This window comes from Neocloeon triangulifer, unplaced genomic scaffold (assembly GCF_031216515.1).
Source record: "Neocloeon triangulifer isolate White Clay Creek 2 clone unplaced genomic scaffold, ASM3121651v1 ptg000015l, whole genome shotgun sequence".
Classification (NCBI taxonomy): domain Eukaryota; kingdom Metazoa; phylum Arthropoda; class Insecta; order Ephemeroptera; family Baetidae; genus Neocloeon; species Neocloeon triangulifer.
In genome coordinates, this window is record NW_026775557.1 from 6,311,014 (window position 1) to 6,330,468 (window position 19,455).

General features: G+C 38.6%; 1 protein-coding gene across 1 annotated transcript in view; it reads right to left on the reverse strand.

Annotated features, from left to right (window-relative positions):
• Window positions 1–19,455, reverse strand: part of LOC132202408 (transcription factor AP-2-epsilon) — a 156,685-nt gene that overhangs the window by 9,318 nt on the left and 127,912 nt on the right. Inside the window, exons 5-6 of the mRNA XM_059629305.1 lie at window positions 11,469–11,520; window positions 3,331–3,544 (exon numbers count right to left, since the gene is read on the reverse strand). Of these exons, the coding sequence (XP_059485288.1) occupies window positions 3,331–3,544; window positions 11,469–11,520 (266 nt within the window). The remainder of the gene's footprint in view (window positions 1–3,330; window positions 3,545–11,468; window positions 11,521–19,455) is intronic.

Genomic DNA, 19,455 nt, shown 5'->3' on the forward strand with positions numbered 1-19,455 from the left:
TGAATGATATTACGATCGTATAATACTAAATCTGAAAGAAATTCAGTTTGATATTCCGTCATTTGCTCCGATTGGCCGCAGTTTGCTCTCGTCTTTGCTCCGCTTGCAAATGAGGTACGTGCCTGATTAATCGGGGTCGGCACTGTGCACAGCGCTTTGTTGGTTTATGTGCCCATTATTTGCTCTTGTGTTCTTCGGCGTCGTCTTGTTATCAAGCAAGCGAAACTTAATGAAGACCGAGCAAGAACGTGATTTCCGACGCGTTTCCAACTTATTTGCTCTCTGCGAACGAAATATTCACGGCAGGGGAGAGCGCCGCGTGTATAATAATACGCGAAAATTAAACTGAGACGTGCGATCGCTTTTCTCTGGAAACGAGTGAAAATATTTAATATGAAATATATATCGAGTGCGGGGGAAGAATTTGATATTGGAGAAAATTTCACACCGAGTGAAAGGCGACTTGCCTAAAACCAAAACGTGCAAAGTGCGCGCAGCAGGAAAAACCACAGAGCGCTGAAATTATTGTTTATTCCAATCTATACATGCAACGGAGGGATAAATGGAGTTACATTTATCCTCGGCAGCATTTTGCCCATATTTTTATTAATGCTTATTACAGAGTGCACTCTCAATATAATCCACACAGCAGGAAAAGGCAAAAGCCGCAGCTGCAAAGAGTGTGTAATTTGCATCGATTGTTTTATGTTTGTACTGCGAGTGTCTGTGTGTGATTGTTTGACCCTTGCGCCACCGAGGGTTAGCTTGAAATGAAATTACGTACAAATCCATCTATCTGCACCGGTTATTTTTATGCCCAGACAGTTACAAAAAAACGCTAATGGCGGTGCGGTTAAAAATGGTTTTCGCAGCCGGTACTGTTCACTTTTCCTTGAGCAAAAACACAAACGCTCCTTGATTGTTTTCTCAACACAGACTCTCTCGGAATCTCAACCAACATCCGCGTGCTCGTGTATGTATATACGCGATTTTAGCGCTCAGGTTGTACACTCTCGACATGCTTTTCTTCGCCGAGCATTATTAAATAATATGAAGACATTGTCCGCCAGCACTATCAATTTAAGTCTGCTGAGCCCACTTGCCGTGCCTGAGCGACCACACCTCCAATTTTCTTTGTCAACATTTTGGGCCCGGTACTGATGTGAATAAACAAACATGCGAGAGGTCAACAGGTACGTTAAAAGAAAAAAGAAAAATAATTTGTCCATCCGCTATTTGGAATTTATATATTTTTTAGTATTATTTATAAGATTTTTCAGATATATTTAAATCATTCACCAATAACAAAAATCTTGGTGTTAAATAATATTAAAATGCATGATTTTTTTTCCAATTTAGCTGGAATTATATTCAAGATCGTGCAGAATTAATTAAGAACAACACTATATCCTTAAAACTCGCAATTAATTTTGCTCGGCAGTATTTTTTTCCAAACCGCTATTCTCCGCATTATTATTTTGGGAGAGCCCGGTGTTAGGACAATGCAAAAGTGCGCGGCCAAAGAGTTACGGGATTATTTGTAAGGGCTCTGAGAGAGAAAAAAATTGATTGGGAGACGACACCATGGGGAGAGGCTAATAATATTTTCCTTTCTTTATGCGCCTAATTATGGGCGTCCCTCCATTTTAATTACATTCCTCGCTCTTATTGGTTGCAACAACAAAAACGCAGCGATTTTCATGCGGGAAAGAAAGAAAAATATATAATACACAGACAGCGGTGCGCAGACAGACAATGCAGAGAGGAGAGCGGGCAAATTATGTTCACCGGCACATAAAATTAAATCGGTGATGATGACGAGCAAAGCCGCTTTGAAGAGAGAACGAATATAAAGAGGGACAAAACAAAAAGCGGCGAAAAATAATTTTCAATCTCTGCTCGCCTCGCTGGTAATTAATGGAGAGAAAACACACTCTCGTGTACTTAATATTTCATCGCGATTGCTCGCTCAATTAATAAGAGTGGTGATTTATAATGCGGCAGGTTCGATAAATTCTGCGTTCTTGATTGAACGGACTTTTAATGCATTTGTTGTATCGAGAAACTGCATCTCGTCGGCGAGAAATTCGCTTAAGTGTGAGATGAGCTAATTATCACATAATGCTACAAAAATAATCGAATGTAGAACTGAGCTTGCGGAGGAATTCCAGAACAAAATAATGCAGATCAGATTATTTCCTCATTACGCGGCTCATTGAAATTTCATCCTTGCAGTCGCGGATTGAATTATGAGCGCATTGAAAACGCTCCGGCACTTGATCAAATAAACAGCCTCTGGCTCGGAGCGCGCGCGGCGGCCGCGAAAAATGCTGCGTTTTATTATGCATATGCAGAGTAGAGCGTCTCGTTTTCCCGCAGCTAAACGGCTTCTTCTTATTGGCGATTAGTATCGAAATAATAAAATTTATTTACGGCTCTCTCGCGCGCGCGATGATCTATCTTTGCTTTATTTCTCTCTCCGACTGCAACTTTCAGCATTTATAAGTTATATTTTATATTAAATGGCTCTTCGTGATAAGGAAGAGCCAAGTCGGTTGGTGAAATTTACTCAACTATTGAAATAATGTACAGTTAAAAGGGGAAAGGTCATTTCTGAAATTTCAAGTTTAGATCAAATTAAAATAAATTTAAATTTTTATTAGGCGCAAGAATTATTGAAAAAAAAAAAAATTAATCAACAATTTTCTCGTAAAGGCTAATCACATGACAAATTAAAATGGACGTGGGCAAAGTGAAAAATGATGATGGCTTGTTTATTTTCGTTTATTCACGAGCAGTGACGAGTCAATAAAGAAAAAAGCAACTGAGTTTTTTTTTTTTCATTTCAAAAGTCTGCGTCGTCCGCGTATTTAATTTGCGCAGCCAAATATGGAGACGGACGAGACGCTACAATGATTTATCGGCGACGTCGGGATAAGTTTATCAACCTTTGACATTAATTTCGCCGTTCGCAAATAACTCGAATGCTCAAGATGCTGCATCTGGAATTTATTCTCGAAGCAGCTCGGAAATCGATTTGGGAGGCATGTCTAATAAGCGTCTCGCTGACGGACAGAGCGAGACAGACGGCGTGAGAAATCAAGAAGGAAATGCACTATTCGCTCATTCAGTAGAAATGGAGTGACAAAATAATTGAGTTTGTGCCACACAACATGAATGTCAATCTTGCATGGATACAAATGGACAAAATTCAATTAACAAAATTAAATTACAAGTTTTATGCAAATTTATATTTTTATAATTTATTTATTTTTTTAAATATTTAATTTAATTAATAGATCAACTTGAAAAAAGTCTGCGTTTTCTTACCTTCTGAGGACACCACCGAGGAGAGACGCGTTGAGGCACTCAGGTGGCGACAGCCTGCGCTGCACTTCACCCACCGTCACCTTATACTTGGATGTGGAGCTCAACAGGGACAACCTGCCAGGTACGCTGCAGAAGACGTCTGTTGGGGCGGAAACACCGCTCAGGACCATATCCTTTGTGACCTCGCGAGGTTTCATGCCTGAAGCAAAAAATCCTTTGTCAATTAACACTCGTCGTGTCCGAAATTAAGTGTTGTGAAGTTAAATAACTAAATATTTATCCTAATTTGACTAATTAATGTACATATTTTTTTTTACCACAATGAAGAGCCTTCAAGATTAGATTTATTTAAATTGATTTTGTTTAACCAATCTTTTCCTCTTTGAGAAAGAATTAATCGCCTCTTTAAAAAATAGAAATCTCAATAATTTCCCCATCACTCTTGGCCTGATTGCTTCCTGCAAGAATAATTTCGCCGCGGATTTACGGACCTGCAACCACCGCAGCTGAATATAATCAGAGACGGACGGACCTCATTACAAATCACCTCTCACTTGGGCGGTGCAGCATTAAAACAAACTTAACGACAGCTCCCATGCAGTTACACGAACGCACACCATTAATAACGAATCAGCATGGAGTAAATTACAATTTCATCCGCCAAATCGGATGATGATCTCTCGCGGTTGTTTGTTTTCTCTTTTTGATGGTGATCCTTCACGTCTCTCCAAAATTAAAATTGAATTCCTAGCCGCTCGCTTTATCATATTATTATTATTATTTTTTCTCTCTCTCTCTCTCTGCGCGCGTTTGATTTGAAAAACCCCCTGCGCGCGTTCTTTCATCAACTTTCGGCGCGGCAGCAGCTCTACCCCCGCGACGCGCGGCGGCATTTAATTAAAATGCCTCGGTCTTTTTAATACAATAAATAACAAAACGGCATTCCTCGCTCTCCTTTTCCGTCTGCGCTTTTGTTTACGACTAGCTCTGTACGTTTCCTCCGCAAAACGTTTTAATTAAACGCGAGCGAGTTTGAAATTAAAAAAAAAAAAGTATCAAGAAGCTGCGATGGGCGCGGCTTTTTAAGACGTTTCCTTCCGTTGGCCTCTTTTTTCTCGAAATTATACCTCGCCATATCTCGATCACCGTCCGGCCAATTGACTGGTGGAAATTTCTATACATGCGTATATGGTGTGTCCGCGCGGACACGGTGCGTGCGATGAATATTAAACAATTTGGTTTCCAGAGAGTGCATTTTTTGTGTCTCATTATATGCGCGCACAGAGAGCGGCTGCTGCGGTTATTCTTATCGGCTGCTGACTCACGAGAGAAATCTCTGCACGCTAATTTTGCATATTAGAATGCTAGTTCAGCTCTTTCACGAAACATCACTTAAAAAGTGGCTTGCTTGTTTGTATAAGTTGTATTGTTTACCAACATCAAAGAACGAAAGAAAGCATTGTTTTAATTTAAGAGTCTGACAGCAGAGCAGAGTCGTTAATAAAATATTGGTAAAAATTCAATTCTATTAAAATTTCATGCTAATATATAATGCAATAAATTTAGTTCTTTAATTATACTTTATATAGATTGAAATAATTTTAAATTGAAAAGTATTATGCATATCTTTGTTCTCAAAAAAGGAATGAATTAAATAAATAGCATCAAATTTTTTTGACAACTTTGAAATAAACCCAAAAAATTGTTTGCATTGTATTCAAAAGAATCTCTAAATCTGACCAATGGATTTTAAACAACATCCCGACAGCTAATAAAATAATATTTGAAGAGGCCGAAGAAGCTATTTTCCTGCTCTCTTGCGTCCAATCTATATTTATCCAAGATCAATAAGCGAAATATTTTCAAGCGAAAGAATTTCCCGTCCCTCTTGTGCACAAGGCGGGCCCGGATGATGGACAGAGCGAGGACGTGGAGCATGAAATACATATTATTTTAGAGATATAATAGCCGCCCCAGCTAACATGGGGCTGCGTTGCAATGTGATCATCTCTAAAGGAGGATAAATAGCTTTTGTATCGAGCAGTAATATTTCCCTCGGTACAACAAGCAGCAGAAAGATGTTTTCTTTGCTGTTTTATTTTTTCTTTTTAGATATATATAAAAAGTGGCGGTTGCGTCGAGAGCATTTCGGTACATGGATCTTTCGCTCGAGATTGAGAATTCCTGGCTGCTCCTCTTTTCGCCAACCAGCCAGACGCACGGCGCTGGTCAACTTCAAAAGATCCATCTATGCAATATACACGGCAGCACCGTTAGTTATTAAAATGTTACGAGTAGCGCAGAGTGGGCAACTTTTTTTATCACAGCCTATGCCTGCGTGCGGTCATGGCATCTCTGGCTATTTTCGGAGGCAGTAAAAATTTACTATTTTTAATATGAATAAATACGTCACCTATATTTATGTTGACCTGAATTTTTTCTATGACGAATTTTACATTTAAGTATGGATTTTTGTTAGTAAATTAATCAAATAATAACTAATCATGTCTGAATAATACATACTGATGTTTACACTTTACTTTATCAAAAAAGCCTGTGACAGGTGCACATTGATCTTATAACCACTATGTTTCCCTTAGCTTGAGGGAGTATTTTATTTAAATTAATTTTTTTTAATTCTAAAGAATAATATATAAATCAATTAATATACCTACTAAAACTAAAATGTTATAGTTGAATCCGTTAAGCTTTAAATAAAAATATAATAAGTAATATATAAAAAGATCAAAAAGTGAATGTAAAATATTTAAATTAAAAATTTTTAAATCTAAAAATGCTACTAGCTTGAAGTCAATAATAAATCTCTCATCAGAAGCAGAACCTTTCGATCGACACTGCTTTGTTACAGACGTGCATGCCGCGCGCGTCAAAAGAACCACTCGTCATTCGATTAAATTTCCCATTGCGTATACCCAATTATAATTACCATTTTTACATGTGTCAAAGGCGCGCAGCGTTTTATTCTCTCTGTGTACATTGGTTTAAGGCGCGCTGCACTCCTATAAATATACAGAGATGTGCCCGATAGATTACACTTCAGCAGATTTTACGCTCGAAACCAATTCTCGTTTTCCATCCGGTGGCGACTCTCTCTGCAGGCTCATTTCGAGCATAATGCGCATTTAGGAAGATTATACCTATTTTATTTTAATAGAATCTCGCGTGAGAATGGGAGTAAAAAAAAATAGAAGTCCGCTCTGCTCAGAAAAAGTGTTGAAAAGACTCGGATTTAACGAGCTGCAGAGATTTTGTGCTTAATCGAGCTCGGCTAATATCTTCATATATCATCATCTGAGCAAAACAAAGAGATCATTAATTTTAGCAGCATCACACCGAGAGATTGTATCTGACTGAGAAGAGCATCACAGAGATTGCCCATGGCTCAAATATGCAGCGCGCATCTTTCTCTCTCTGGTGGACCGAAAATAAAACACAATACAGTTATTATTAATGACCTGAATATATAAGCAATGGCGATTATTAATGACGGATTATAAAATATGAAATGCCCGAATTTCCCGATTTCGTGAAACGCCGCGCGCGTGATCGTTTCAGGTTGACGCCTCTCTCTACTCTCGCTGTTGCATGATGCGTGTGTACCATTTTTCAAATAACGGGCGCAAATTTAATATAAAAGAAAACCGCGAGCAATTTGGTGGAATTTGGCCAATTGTGTCTCTGCCCTGGGCGGGAATAACACAAATTTTCTTCTTTCTCCTGCCGAAATCGTCGTTTTAATTTATTTATATTGCTACTTAATTCCACCTCGTGACCTCCCGAGGCAGGCGCGCCGCACGAGCGACCGGTCCATTCGATCCGAAGCGCCCTCGGCCAAAAATGTTTTAAATGCCCGCGTCTGTCGATACTTTATCTTTAGAGGAAAAAGAGTTGATAATAATTTCGGTGGCTCCCGTGAAAGAGGAGAAAAAGAGATGCTCTTTGTTGCCGCGCCGGTGTAAATATGTGAGCTTTGTAATTATAGACACACGTGAAAATAATGTGGCCTGTGTGGCTGCAGGGCGAACGACGCGGCGACCAAAGGCACAGCACACCGAATTCCGACATGCTATCTCACTTCAGCAGTCAAAGACATAAACATTTCAGTCGAGATTTGATCAAGCTTCTTGCGTTGAAAAAGAGCGACGTTTTAGTTTTTTTTGCATAATCAAAACGTTGGACGGATTTAATGCCACATTCTATAACGGTTCGGTTGCATAGCTTCTGCCCTAAATGGGACGAAAATTTTATACCAACGAAAATTTTACAGAAGAAATATTCATAAATCGCATTCTTTTTTTAAGTCAAAGAAAGTCATGGCAAAAACAGGGCAAAAATAAAGTCTATTTTTTTATTAAATAAAAATATTAAACTAAACCCGGAATGACTAATAAAAATTGGCTTTTAAGATAAAAATTATATAATTTTATAGGTAAAATAAATTTTTCTTTAAAAATCATCTCTCCTATTAAAATATGAGTTTACAAATTTTTACGATGAGCAAAATAAATAATAACGCGCAATTCCAAGTCATGCTAAGGAAATTATTTGCTAATCGACGGAAAAAGGCCATCAATTTTTACAACTCTCGCAAAAGCAACTTCCTCTGGGTGATTTTGAACGCGAGCCGTGCGCAATTACGATCGTACAACCTCCGCTTCTGCAACAAATCTCTCTCCCTTTGGTAAAATTTATATAGACGCGGGCCTCGCTACAATTATAGATAAAATGCTCGCGTCTAGAACGGCGAGGAGACGCGACACCGGGAATTTGAATCTTCCGAAGAGTCTGATGGCATGCAATTAGAAGAGGAGCTCTTTGCCGCGGTCCATCTCATGCAATAAGACGATGGAATTTGTGCTCAAAGTGGTAGCGCAAGCGAGAGGGGAGGGCAAATATGCGCGAGGAGCTGCTCCCGATCCGAGAGAGATGATCTATAGTTGGTAGCCGAAATGTAATTTTTTACAATCTCGGCTACTGTTTTTCTACAGGGAGCTGCAGTAGATATTCCGGGGCCGATAATCACCATTCACGGCGACCGGCCAGGGCGAGGTTATTATTTATTACTGTAATAATCAATTTTTTTCACCGGCTTAATAATCGAGAGACCTCTTTCCCAGCGTCAAAATCAAGAACTCGGTCGGCCAAGACCAATTTGGCGGAAAATAAACCCGATCTTGTCGGTTGTTTGAATTAAAATATACAATCTGGTTCGGCATATAAATTCAGCACACGTCCGCGCGCGAAACGTTCTTCGTCTGGAATTCCTCTTTCAAAATTGCACAAAGTGCAGCACAACTGCATTATTTTAATCACATTCAAAATTGATTATATCGACCGAGGACGGTGTAATTACCGCGACGGGTCTAATTACGAAATTACTCTCTGCCATTTTGTCTGCGAATATACCGACGACGAATTTAATTACGCGTCTCTGGCGGCGGCGAAAATGACATGAAATTAGAGTGGCACGGTGTTGATCATCATTATCGGTCATTATTTATGGCTCCTGCATCGATAGTGCGCTCATGAATATTTATATAATTGTGCGTGTGTGTGTACACACTGGCTGCCCTCCGTAATTACAATGCCTCAGAAGGAAAAAAGAGCTGCTATATGACGTCACACGATGAAATATGAAAAATACATCAGGTACGCGCGGCGTTCTGTAATTATATTATTCCTGCATCCCGAGAGATGTAAGACCGCGACCGACTAGCTCTTGATACACTCCATCATCCATCAGATGGGACCCCTCGCCGAGAAACTATTAGTGTAATTAAAAGAGCTGCATGACTCCTCAAATATAGCAGCACCATCATTAAAGAAGTATGTGCCGTGCTTCTTTGAATCCCGGGCCACAGCCCGAACGTATTTCTGCGCGCACAATGATACCGTGTTCTCCGATTTGATCGACTGGAGCAGATTGACTATTGAGGCTTTGCTTTCATCACTGATGTTTCAGAGACTTGCTGCGACTATTATAGATTTAACCACCATCTGAGTCGTATTAAACGAAACTTTAATTTTGGTAAGAAGAAAAATATAAAATTGAAATTAATAAATATTGTATTGTAAAGTATTCGTTAATATTAGTTTTTTACGGTGCTTTTACTTTGATGTTTGTTTGCATTAATTGTCAATATTATTTTATTATTAACTAAAATTATATTAATTTCCCATAGTAATGTCATAAAAATGAATAAATTTATAAAGTAAGTCATGAATCTATAATGTGAATAAATTAGAAATTCCATTAAAATTTTTATAATAAATTTTTTTCAGTTGAATTAAATGTAATTTTATATTTATTCTTGGCTCTTCTGAAAATAAATGTACTACGATCAATTGAAAGAAAAGAGGTGTCTTCAATTAACTTTTTTTCGCAAACACAAAAAAGGATCGGTTTAGGTAAACGCTGCACAAAAAGAAACCACGCGCGGCGCTAAATCAAAGGAGTCTCACCGCGCGCCGCATTATACTGCAAAAATGCCGCAGCGAAAAATCCAAAGTTTGCGGTGGCGAGATATTTTCAAAGCGCTCTCAATTCCCCGCGTGCTGTCGCATCACTCGCGCGTCGGGTTTGAAGTTTGCGGTCTGACGCGCGGAGTCCAAGGTGCCCCTGCAGCCCGTCGTCAGCAACGGGATACCCTTGAGAAAAAAATTGCGGGCAAATCGCGAAGGTGCGACAAACACGGTAACGCGATTCATTTCGTTTGCCGCACCGAATTACTCCACTCCACTGAGCCAGGACGTTATATATTTTTTCATTCACATCGGACTTGAATGGAGGCGCCGGGGATGTAAATTTTTTGTATTTTCTTTAAAATGAGATTTTTCACCGAGCGATTCCCTATATATATAAGCTGTGTGGTCTATTTCTTGTGTGTCGGGCGGGTTGCAGAGATATCGCGAGTGCACATCCATCAAGGGGGGTGGGCGAGGGTGCGGAGTCAATCTCCGGTCTGGCCCGCACACGGATGGGGCGCCCTGGCTCGTATCTCACGCTACAATAGAAAAGAGCTCTCGGTAAATAGAAAAGGCTTCCTCTCTTAAAGGGTCATCGAGTTTTTAATGCCATCGGCAGAAAAATTGCCTTGCTTTACGGCCGCCTGCACAATCGACCCGAGGAGCAGAAAAAGCGAATGCAATTTTTATTAGATTACGCCCATTTGCAGCTCGACCAGGACGGGACAGACCTTGGCCCGCGAAGATTTCAGAGAGAGAAAGAGTGACGAATTCCGGCTGGCGTGCTGTACTTTATAATTGAGTGCTTGTTCGAGCAGCGGGAGGTATTGCAAGGGGTTAACTCCGCCTCGGGGCCTCGGTTGACACGCCCGGGAGCCATCTTGGTCCAACTGTTGGCCCAACCAACGGCATCTGGCCCTTTATTTAGCTCACTGACTTTTCGCGCCGCGCGTCGTTAATTTGTCCGAAATCCGCAAACGACGATATTGTTTGCATTTTTTGCCTGCGGTTGGGGCATATTTGAGGTTGGGCTCGTCAGATTATACGCGCAAAATCAATATCCGGGTTGGTTTGGAGTTTCGTATTGGCGTATTATTTAATTCGAGCAACGGTTTTCAGCGAAACCCCGTGATTTTATTCTTTTCTGTGTGATCTCATTGTTATTCCGGGGTGTAAAGTAACCGTCAGGGCGTGAAATAAGGGCGTGCGCAGCGAGTAGGAAACGCGACCGACGCATAATAGGCACCCCGGCATCGGCAAACAAAATATCACTATGCCCGCGAGCGGTGTCGAGTTGCAACCAGCAGATGTCTTAATGTGTGAAAAATATGTATTCAATCGCGTCACTTTTTTATGATTGCCAGCAAATTGGCCTAGTGCGTTTCCACAACGGAGATGCGGAGAGAGAGTGAAATCTCCCTCCCGCTGGCTGCACTGGAAATCGAATTTCACGCACTCCTAGAGTGCATTAGACTTGATTAACTTCCAATTTGTAGCGAATTAACGCGGAAATAAAAATGGAATAATAATTATGATTGATTATACATGTATTTTTTGTAGCAAAATCTAATATTGAAGGCTCTGTTAAAATGTTTAAAAACATTCAATTAAATTATAAATTAAATAAGAAAAAGTAATTATTTTGTACTCACTTTTCAGCAACGGAAGATCGTTGATGAATCCGCTGTCTTCAACGTTTGTGTTCTGCAACAAGAGGAAGAGGGAATTTGAAATCAGTGCACACAAGCTGTACACATAAGTACATGGCATTACACGCCGAAAGCAGGCAGCTCTCGCATATTACTAATCTAAAATGCACCAGCAGCCCCATAGGCATCGTAAACACATAGAGGGCTCATTTCAAATATCCGAGCATGGCGTGCATCATTTTGCGATGTGATGAATTCGCGCTCGGCTACGAAACCGAGCGGCCAAATATTCGCCTATAAGAGGCCGTGCGCATTATTGCATTTTTGTCATAAATGAGAATGAGTTGAGCGCACAAGCAGACGTAATAAAACGGCACTCGGCAATCGCAAATTTCAAAAAACCATCAAAAGTAGTCGGCGGCGGCACAATAAAGTGCTCTCGCGCGCGGTATTTTCACTGATGTGCGTCCGCTTTTCATGTGTTATAAATTTTATTTAATATTATAATATATATTATTTTGTGCAGCACGCGAAATATGTTGTTTCGGCAATGCGCGTGGCTGCGGATAAAAACGGTTCTTTGTAAACGAAATATGTGCAAACCAGCCGCCGCGTGCGCCGGATAAAAGGGGTTTAAAGGTAAAAAGAGACGATTATGCGTGGAATGCACACACGCTTTTGCTGCGAATTTATCCCGGTTCAAAACTTTTGTCAGCAGTCGCACGCCGACTACATGAGGAAGGTATAGAAATTAAGCAGTCCACGAGTTCAAAAATTCTAAATTGATGGAAGCAAAATTTTGTTATCAAATTTTCCAATAATGTTAAGCAATAATAATACTTCAATTCAATTTGATTTTTTACTTTGTCACACTTATTTTATATTTTATTTCTTTTAGCATTAAATAATTCTAAACTTTAATCAATGAATGGAAGATTGCAATGCTACTATTTTTAATGTTTATTAATATATTCTTCAAAAATTAAAAGGCAGCTCGCATATGGCAATAAATATGTTAGATTTACATTTTCTCTTCAATAGAACTGCATTATGCGTGTTATTATAAAATAAATTTTGGAAATTTAATCTATTGTAAGAAATATATATCAACTAATGCTATAAAATCTCTACAAGGACTGAAAAGAAAAAAATACTATATTGTTAAAATGATAAATTATATAATAAAACGAAAAAATTAAAATAAATGTTAAATTAATTAAATTAAAGATATTGCATTGAAATAATTTTTTAAATACACTTATTTCTAATTAATGTAAAATTATTTATCCATTCATTTATCTAACCAGCATTCTTCACACGCATTACATGTAATACTTTTGTGTGTATTGACTTGATGTAAGATGTGTATTTCAATGTATTTGAGCGGCGAATAAATAAATAAATAAATTTTTAAAACATAAAAACACATTGAAAACTCCAAGTATGTGACCGTTTAACCCTAGTTTATCATCTATTCACTCTCAATAAACAATTTTTTGAATAAGATTTTTCATTGCTGTTTCAATAGTTGTTTCATCAGATCAATTATGATTGATATTTTTGTCAATTTAATTTTTTTTTTAAATATATAATATATACATTTTTAAAATAAAAAACTTTTGACACCATCATGGTGGAACATTAAAATGGAATTTTAACTCTAAATTTCATGAATATTCAATTGATATGCTTTTTTTAAATAACATTTTGGAATTTAATCTTTAAAAATATTTAAGGGATAAAATGTCTAAAAGGAATGGAAAAAAATTTATTGTAAAAAACAATAAATTGCAGATTAAATAAATAAAAAAATAAGGCAAAATAAACTATTAATTTGTCACTAAAAGATATATTACAATAAAATTTTCAAAATACTAGTTAAAATAATTAATTATATAAAATTTTTAAAGCAGTAGCTTTAAAGTAAAAAATTTTAAATTCCAAGCATTTGACCGGCCGTTTAATCAACACATCTATCACTATCAATACCCGCTGAATAAAGCTCGACCGAATTGCTGAAATGGGAGAATTTTCCGCTCGATTGGCGTGAAATCACGATTGTGCATCTCGCATTGCACCGAGAGAGCCGCAAAGCCAGTGCTAATTGCAAACTACAGGTTTTGATTTCAATGAGTTAACGTATGTGCCGGTCAATTCAATTGAAACGAAAGAGCACGGCTTCGCACAAAGGAGGCGAAACGCCATAAATTTCACGCGATCAGCCAAAGAAAGAAAGAAGCGTGCGCGTTCGAGTATCAATTTAATTTGCGCCGTTTTCTCGCAGTGAATTTATCATTTACAAGAAGTCGTGTGGATAGAATGGCGCGGAATAAATCAAAACAACACTTCTCCGATTGCGAGCACTTTGTTTCAAAGCAGCAGACCTGCTCGTTCGACCAATGCGCTGACACGGTGAAAGATTGCGGACAAGAAAATTTCGTGCGAGCTGGAAAAGGCGTTCATAATTATCGGCGGGTAAAATTGATGACCGTTTTTGTCGACGGCAATAAATATCGACATTGGATATATGAAAAGAAACCAAATTAATAATTTACACAAGAGCAGAGAAGTCTCTAAAAAAGGCAAAACTCGTCGTCGATCCGCGCGCACTTGCATAATGAGCCGCGGCTGCAATTATCAGTCACTTTGAATCATAATTGAACAAGAGCGCGCGTTTGAATATCAATTTGGAATTTTTCCGTCGCAGATTACAATTTTCATATCATCATAAAGCAATTACTGCGACCAGGTAGCTGCTGTGCGTTAATGCACCGCCATTATGTCTCGGCCTGTCTGCTCTCGGAATGAAAATTTTAAATAAATTACAGTAGATGATGCTCAAGAATGAAGGGGACGACGACACGCACGCCAATAATAAAATCGTCTCTTGAGTTCATGTTTGCAGATGTCTTGTCGGATTCCTCGACTGCGGCTCAATGGTGAGACGCGCCGACGACGGTCGCGTAATTCGCTGCTGCTTAATTTAATCGCGACGTGCACATAAATTTCGCATTGTTGATGAACACAATACAAAACCGAATGTGACAATGGAATTCGCAGGTTCTTGCTAAAGTTCTCTAAAAGGAAACTATAGGAAATTCTTCCCTGAATCTGAAAGTTGTGAATGTATTTTAACAGGAAATAATTTGTATGATCAAAAGAGGCAAATAATTGTCTTATTCGAGCCTAATTGTAATTTTCAGCACCAAATTTAAATTAAGCTGGGCAACAAAAGTGTATTCAATGATAGGATTTTGACTGCTTTTCTCAATTTCTTTTAAATTTTTAAATATTCACTTTAAAAATTTCTTCCATTTAATTAAAAAATTCTAGGTGGCTCAATTAAAAAAATTCATCCATTGAGCTCTGCCTGGTCCACACCTATGGAAATTCCACCGTAACCAATTTCGCAAATTAATTCATTCAAAACCTGCTTCTGTTTTGACCTTTTTCAAACCTACTCAAAGCATAAACACGAATTTCGCGACTTTGATTGGCATCCAGGGTTGAATTCAATCTACAACCTCACATTAAAGTGCCTGATGCGTTCCGAGCAGCTCGTCCTCTCTTATTTTATATCCCGGCCAAATTACTCCTTGTGTCAAACCCAAGGTTCGAGTCCTCAGCGCCGTGTGTTTTTTTAAGGTCGAAACAAATTATAATTCCCTTACAAGAAGAGGTGGTTCTCGGGCTTATTTGTGTGGCGTGGTTTGATGCAGAAGCAACAAGCTACTGTATAATTACATACACACATTGCTGCTCTCCGCGCGCCGTAAATACATTTATGTTCGGACGGAGGACGACGCGGACACGAAAAGGAGCACCGGGCTGCCGCTGGAAACACCTCTTCTGCTCAGTTTATTATTACCCACACACACAAGCCCCATTCTTTTCCAACGCAGAAGAAAAGAAATGAGAGAACGGCGGGTCAAAGAATGGAGAACGTTCGGAAAGTAATTATACCAGCAGCAGACCCTTTTCATATAATATCGGACAGCCATTTTTTTCTTAATAAATTATTTTTTATTGCTCTATTCCTGCCTCGCATTCATAATGAGAATATATACGTCCCCGCGACTTCTTCTTCTTCTTCTCTTTTATTGTGCGCGCGGCAATAATAATTTGTAATTACTCTCCGTGCGTGGCACGCTCTTCTTTTCCTCTTTCGAGAGAGAAAAACCAGTGGACCAGAATAATGAGGCAGACACTGTAAAAACAACACTCCTTTTTGTCTGGGCGCGATGATTTTCAGTTTTTATTGTCTTTTTCAGAATAAATATATGATTAATTGCCCTAGAGGAATGTTTTCGATTCATACATCACGACGCGGAGGGATAAATAATTGCACGGGTGGGTACCAATAAAATAACGTGTATTGCATGTTCGGTTTGGGATTTTATTGCAAGCACCGACACTTTCAATACAGGTTCAATTTTTGGCTCGTAAATATAACGACACCAAGAGTGTACATAATTGTCCCTCTCTGTCCTCGGGCTGCAAGTCAGGTGTGCTCGCAATAAAACTTTTTCGTTTCGCAAAGATTGAAAAGGAAAAATCACTTGCATGCGAAGAAAGAAGAGAGATCGAAAAAAGTGCATGAGAGAGGAAATGGATCTCATGCCTGCTTTTGCAAGAAATATGGATTACACCTGCCATGTATCTCTCTCTGCCATCTTAATTAATTACTCACATGCTCACCGGTAATTATTAATAATATATTATGATCCAGATACACGCATCGGAGAGTGAAAGTGAGTCGGAATTGCTGCGTATTTTGCTAGAAAATTATTGGATGCGATATTTTTCCCGTATCAATAAAAAAATTATCCCCGTCGAGCAGTTTTATTGTTTACTTTCACTGTGATGAAAAGCCTCGCGTGGAGGCAGCTCTTCATCATTTCAGATTGACAGAAATCAATCTCACCGGCCGCTCGAGCCATCAATCAGACTCGGCGGATTTTTAATTGAAACCAAAGTCTCTTGCATATATAAATTTTTCAAAACAAACAAACGCTTTCCTCTCCCTGCATATACGGAGTGTACAAAATAAATTTATGAAAATTGTCTATGGGTGAAGTAAAGTGTTAACCAGTCACGGGCGAGGATAATAAAAATTCCAGGCGCCTCCTGCTTCATTCACAGCCGACTGCGTTATTTCAATCGTATAATTTGGACAAACAAGGCAGCTGAAAGACTGTATGGAAAGAGGAGGAAAAAAACTGTAAATGAACGCGGCAGCGTCGGCGTGGTAATTAATCAAAAAAATGAATGGCCACACGATGGAATGCGCCAACTTATTTGAATGGTCGTTTTGAGGAAACATGACTCTCGGTCTCTATGCTATTATATTAATTCTCTCTAAAATAATTACACGGATGGAAAAAAACGCGGCTTTGACTTTGACTGAGTGATCCGCGAGCTCGAATAATGGCGCTTCTTAAATGAGTGAAATTCATGAATCATCTCGCTCATGCATACACATCTCAGCGCAGAGAGATGCAAAGCTGTGTGTGTATTAAACTTTTCAAAAGAGAGTGAGAGGCGCTTAAGGTGCACAAACTCAAAACGTAGAGATGCATGCGAGCATTTATAAATAAATCATTATGCTAAGCGGTTCAAGGCTGGCTGTTTTCATAATATAAAATATAATAAAAACACGCCGTCGTGCATGTTTGCCTCACACCTTCGAGATGGATGGATGGATTGTTGGTGGCATTGCTGCAGAAAACATCGCGTTTTTTTTCGCATGCAACGAACAAGGTGCAGCAGCGACTAAATAATACGTCCCGAGCAGTGTGTCAGCGAAGACGGATGCTTTTTCTCCTTGAAAATATAGCGCGAGATTGATCTCGATAAATTCACTCGCGCGTAAGCTAATTATTATGTGAGTTTAATTGTGATTATAAATTACGAGAAAATGGGAAAGCCGGCGCTGAGCATTAATATCAGGCATTTATCACGTGAGAGCGGCCGAGGGAAGTGCTGCAGAGACTCCCATGATTTACTTCGAATGCGGTTTGAGGTGAAAAATCGATTAGTTTTACCTCCGTGAAAGATCTGCTCTAGAAAAATGTTTAAATTTTTATTTTAATATCAATTTGGTATGGTTAAATAGGTTGCTGAAAAGGAAGTTTTTCTAAATAATAATTGAAATCGTGTACTTTTTGGTACTTATCAACATCTTTAAATGGAAGATCTCTAGTTTGTATAGAATAAGTAATATATTCTCAACGAAATTCTTCAAATTTCTTTTTATTTTTAATTAATATCAATTCATTATCAATTAAGAGACATTAAGTTTAGGTAAACAGGAAACTTGCGACAAACATAATATTTTTACAAATTAACAGTGAAACAATATTGTAGAAAAAATTTATGTTTTTTTTTCCATAGCTTTGCTCAACAGTAATACAATACAACATGGAAAATTACAAAATTAACAATAATAGAATAAATAATTTAAATCAAAAACATAAAAGTTTTTAAAATATATATCTTTTAAATAAAGTTTAAATTGCAATAAATAAAAGCAGATAATAAATAATTATTTTAAAAATAAAAACTTTTTTTAACTAGTTGTATGAAGCACTTTAATAATTGAATGCTAATCACTCTCATTACCACACGTGATTAGCTCTTGAATATTATAATGTGAACATGCGCTCTCGGCCACGGCTAATTCAATCGGAGCCAGCGGTGCATGTAAACGAGAGAATCGTAATAATAATTAAAGCGCGTCGGATTACAGCACGGCACGGCTGTCTCTCATCGTAACGCCTAATTAAAGCACGTGCAGGTGCATTCATTTTCTAATTAATAATAACAAGATGATCAGAATCGCACTGCTCAAGTGAGAGGTGGCGATTGCTGTAATCATCGCGTCAGTCTGCACGAGTTAAAATATTACATTGCGTCATTTCGCACATATCAGCTGATTGTTGAAGATCCCTTTTGGATCGATGTGAAGTGCCCTCGAGCGAAGCGGGGGAGAGAATAATTTTACTTTTGTGCACTGCTGGCGATTTTCGAGGGATCACTTCAGAGCGGAATAAATAAAACCGTTCTATTCGTCGGAGGTGTCGCAAGTTTTGGGAACAAAATCACTTCTTTTACGATCGCCTTTTTCGTTCTCATTCATGAGAGGCATTTTCAAAAATTATAAACACACCTCTGACATCAAAACGTCTCTATTTTTATATGCACGCGAGTGACAGTGGCGTGCAATCTGCTTTGGGATAAAATCTTGATTAATGTCTGACCGCGGCCGTAAATCAGGCGAGCCCTTTTAATCAGTCACTCACGCGAAGGATTATTTTCGGCAGGTTGAAAAAAGTGCACGTGTGGAAGAAGAGGAAGGAGATTTCCATCGAATGCACTTTTCTCGGGCAGTAAAAATATTTATGACGAAAAATCTGAATAAGCCGTTAATTATTGTGTGTATCTCTCTGCAAAGTGAGAGGCGACTTTTAAGGCTTTCCCCCGTGGTGCGCACGTGAAAATCGTAAATTGCTCGATAAACAGGCAGAGAATGAAAGACCGGCGGGCTAAATAATAATATAAGAGAACTTTTCTCGTTTTTTTTTTCGATTTAAAACACGCGTGTGTAGGAAGAACACATACGGAGAGATCCGCTACATCCATCCACCTTTGACGCAGCAGAATAAGAAAAGAAACGAACTTTTAAGCCTTTTGACCGCCGCTTTGTTTATTACAATATTGTGAGTGTTTTTCAGCCGCTGAAATGCGTTTCACCATCTACGGTTATTACCAAACACATACATATGCCAGCCGAGCAGTACAAACATAAACAATTCAATTGTACGCGTTTTGTAATAAATATTAAACAGGAATCGGTCTCCAGAAAGAAAGAGAGGCTTCTATTTACATGATTTCACTTCTGCTTATAAACGGCTTGAAACGGACGTTCGAACCGCACAATTAAAGCGAATAAAGCGTTTAGTAATTGAACGATTTGAATTTAGCGCCAGAC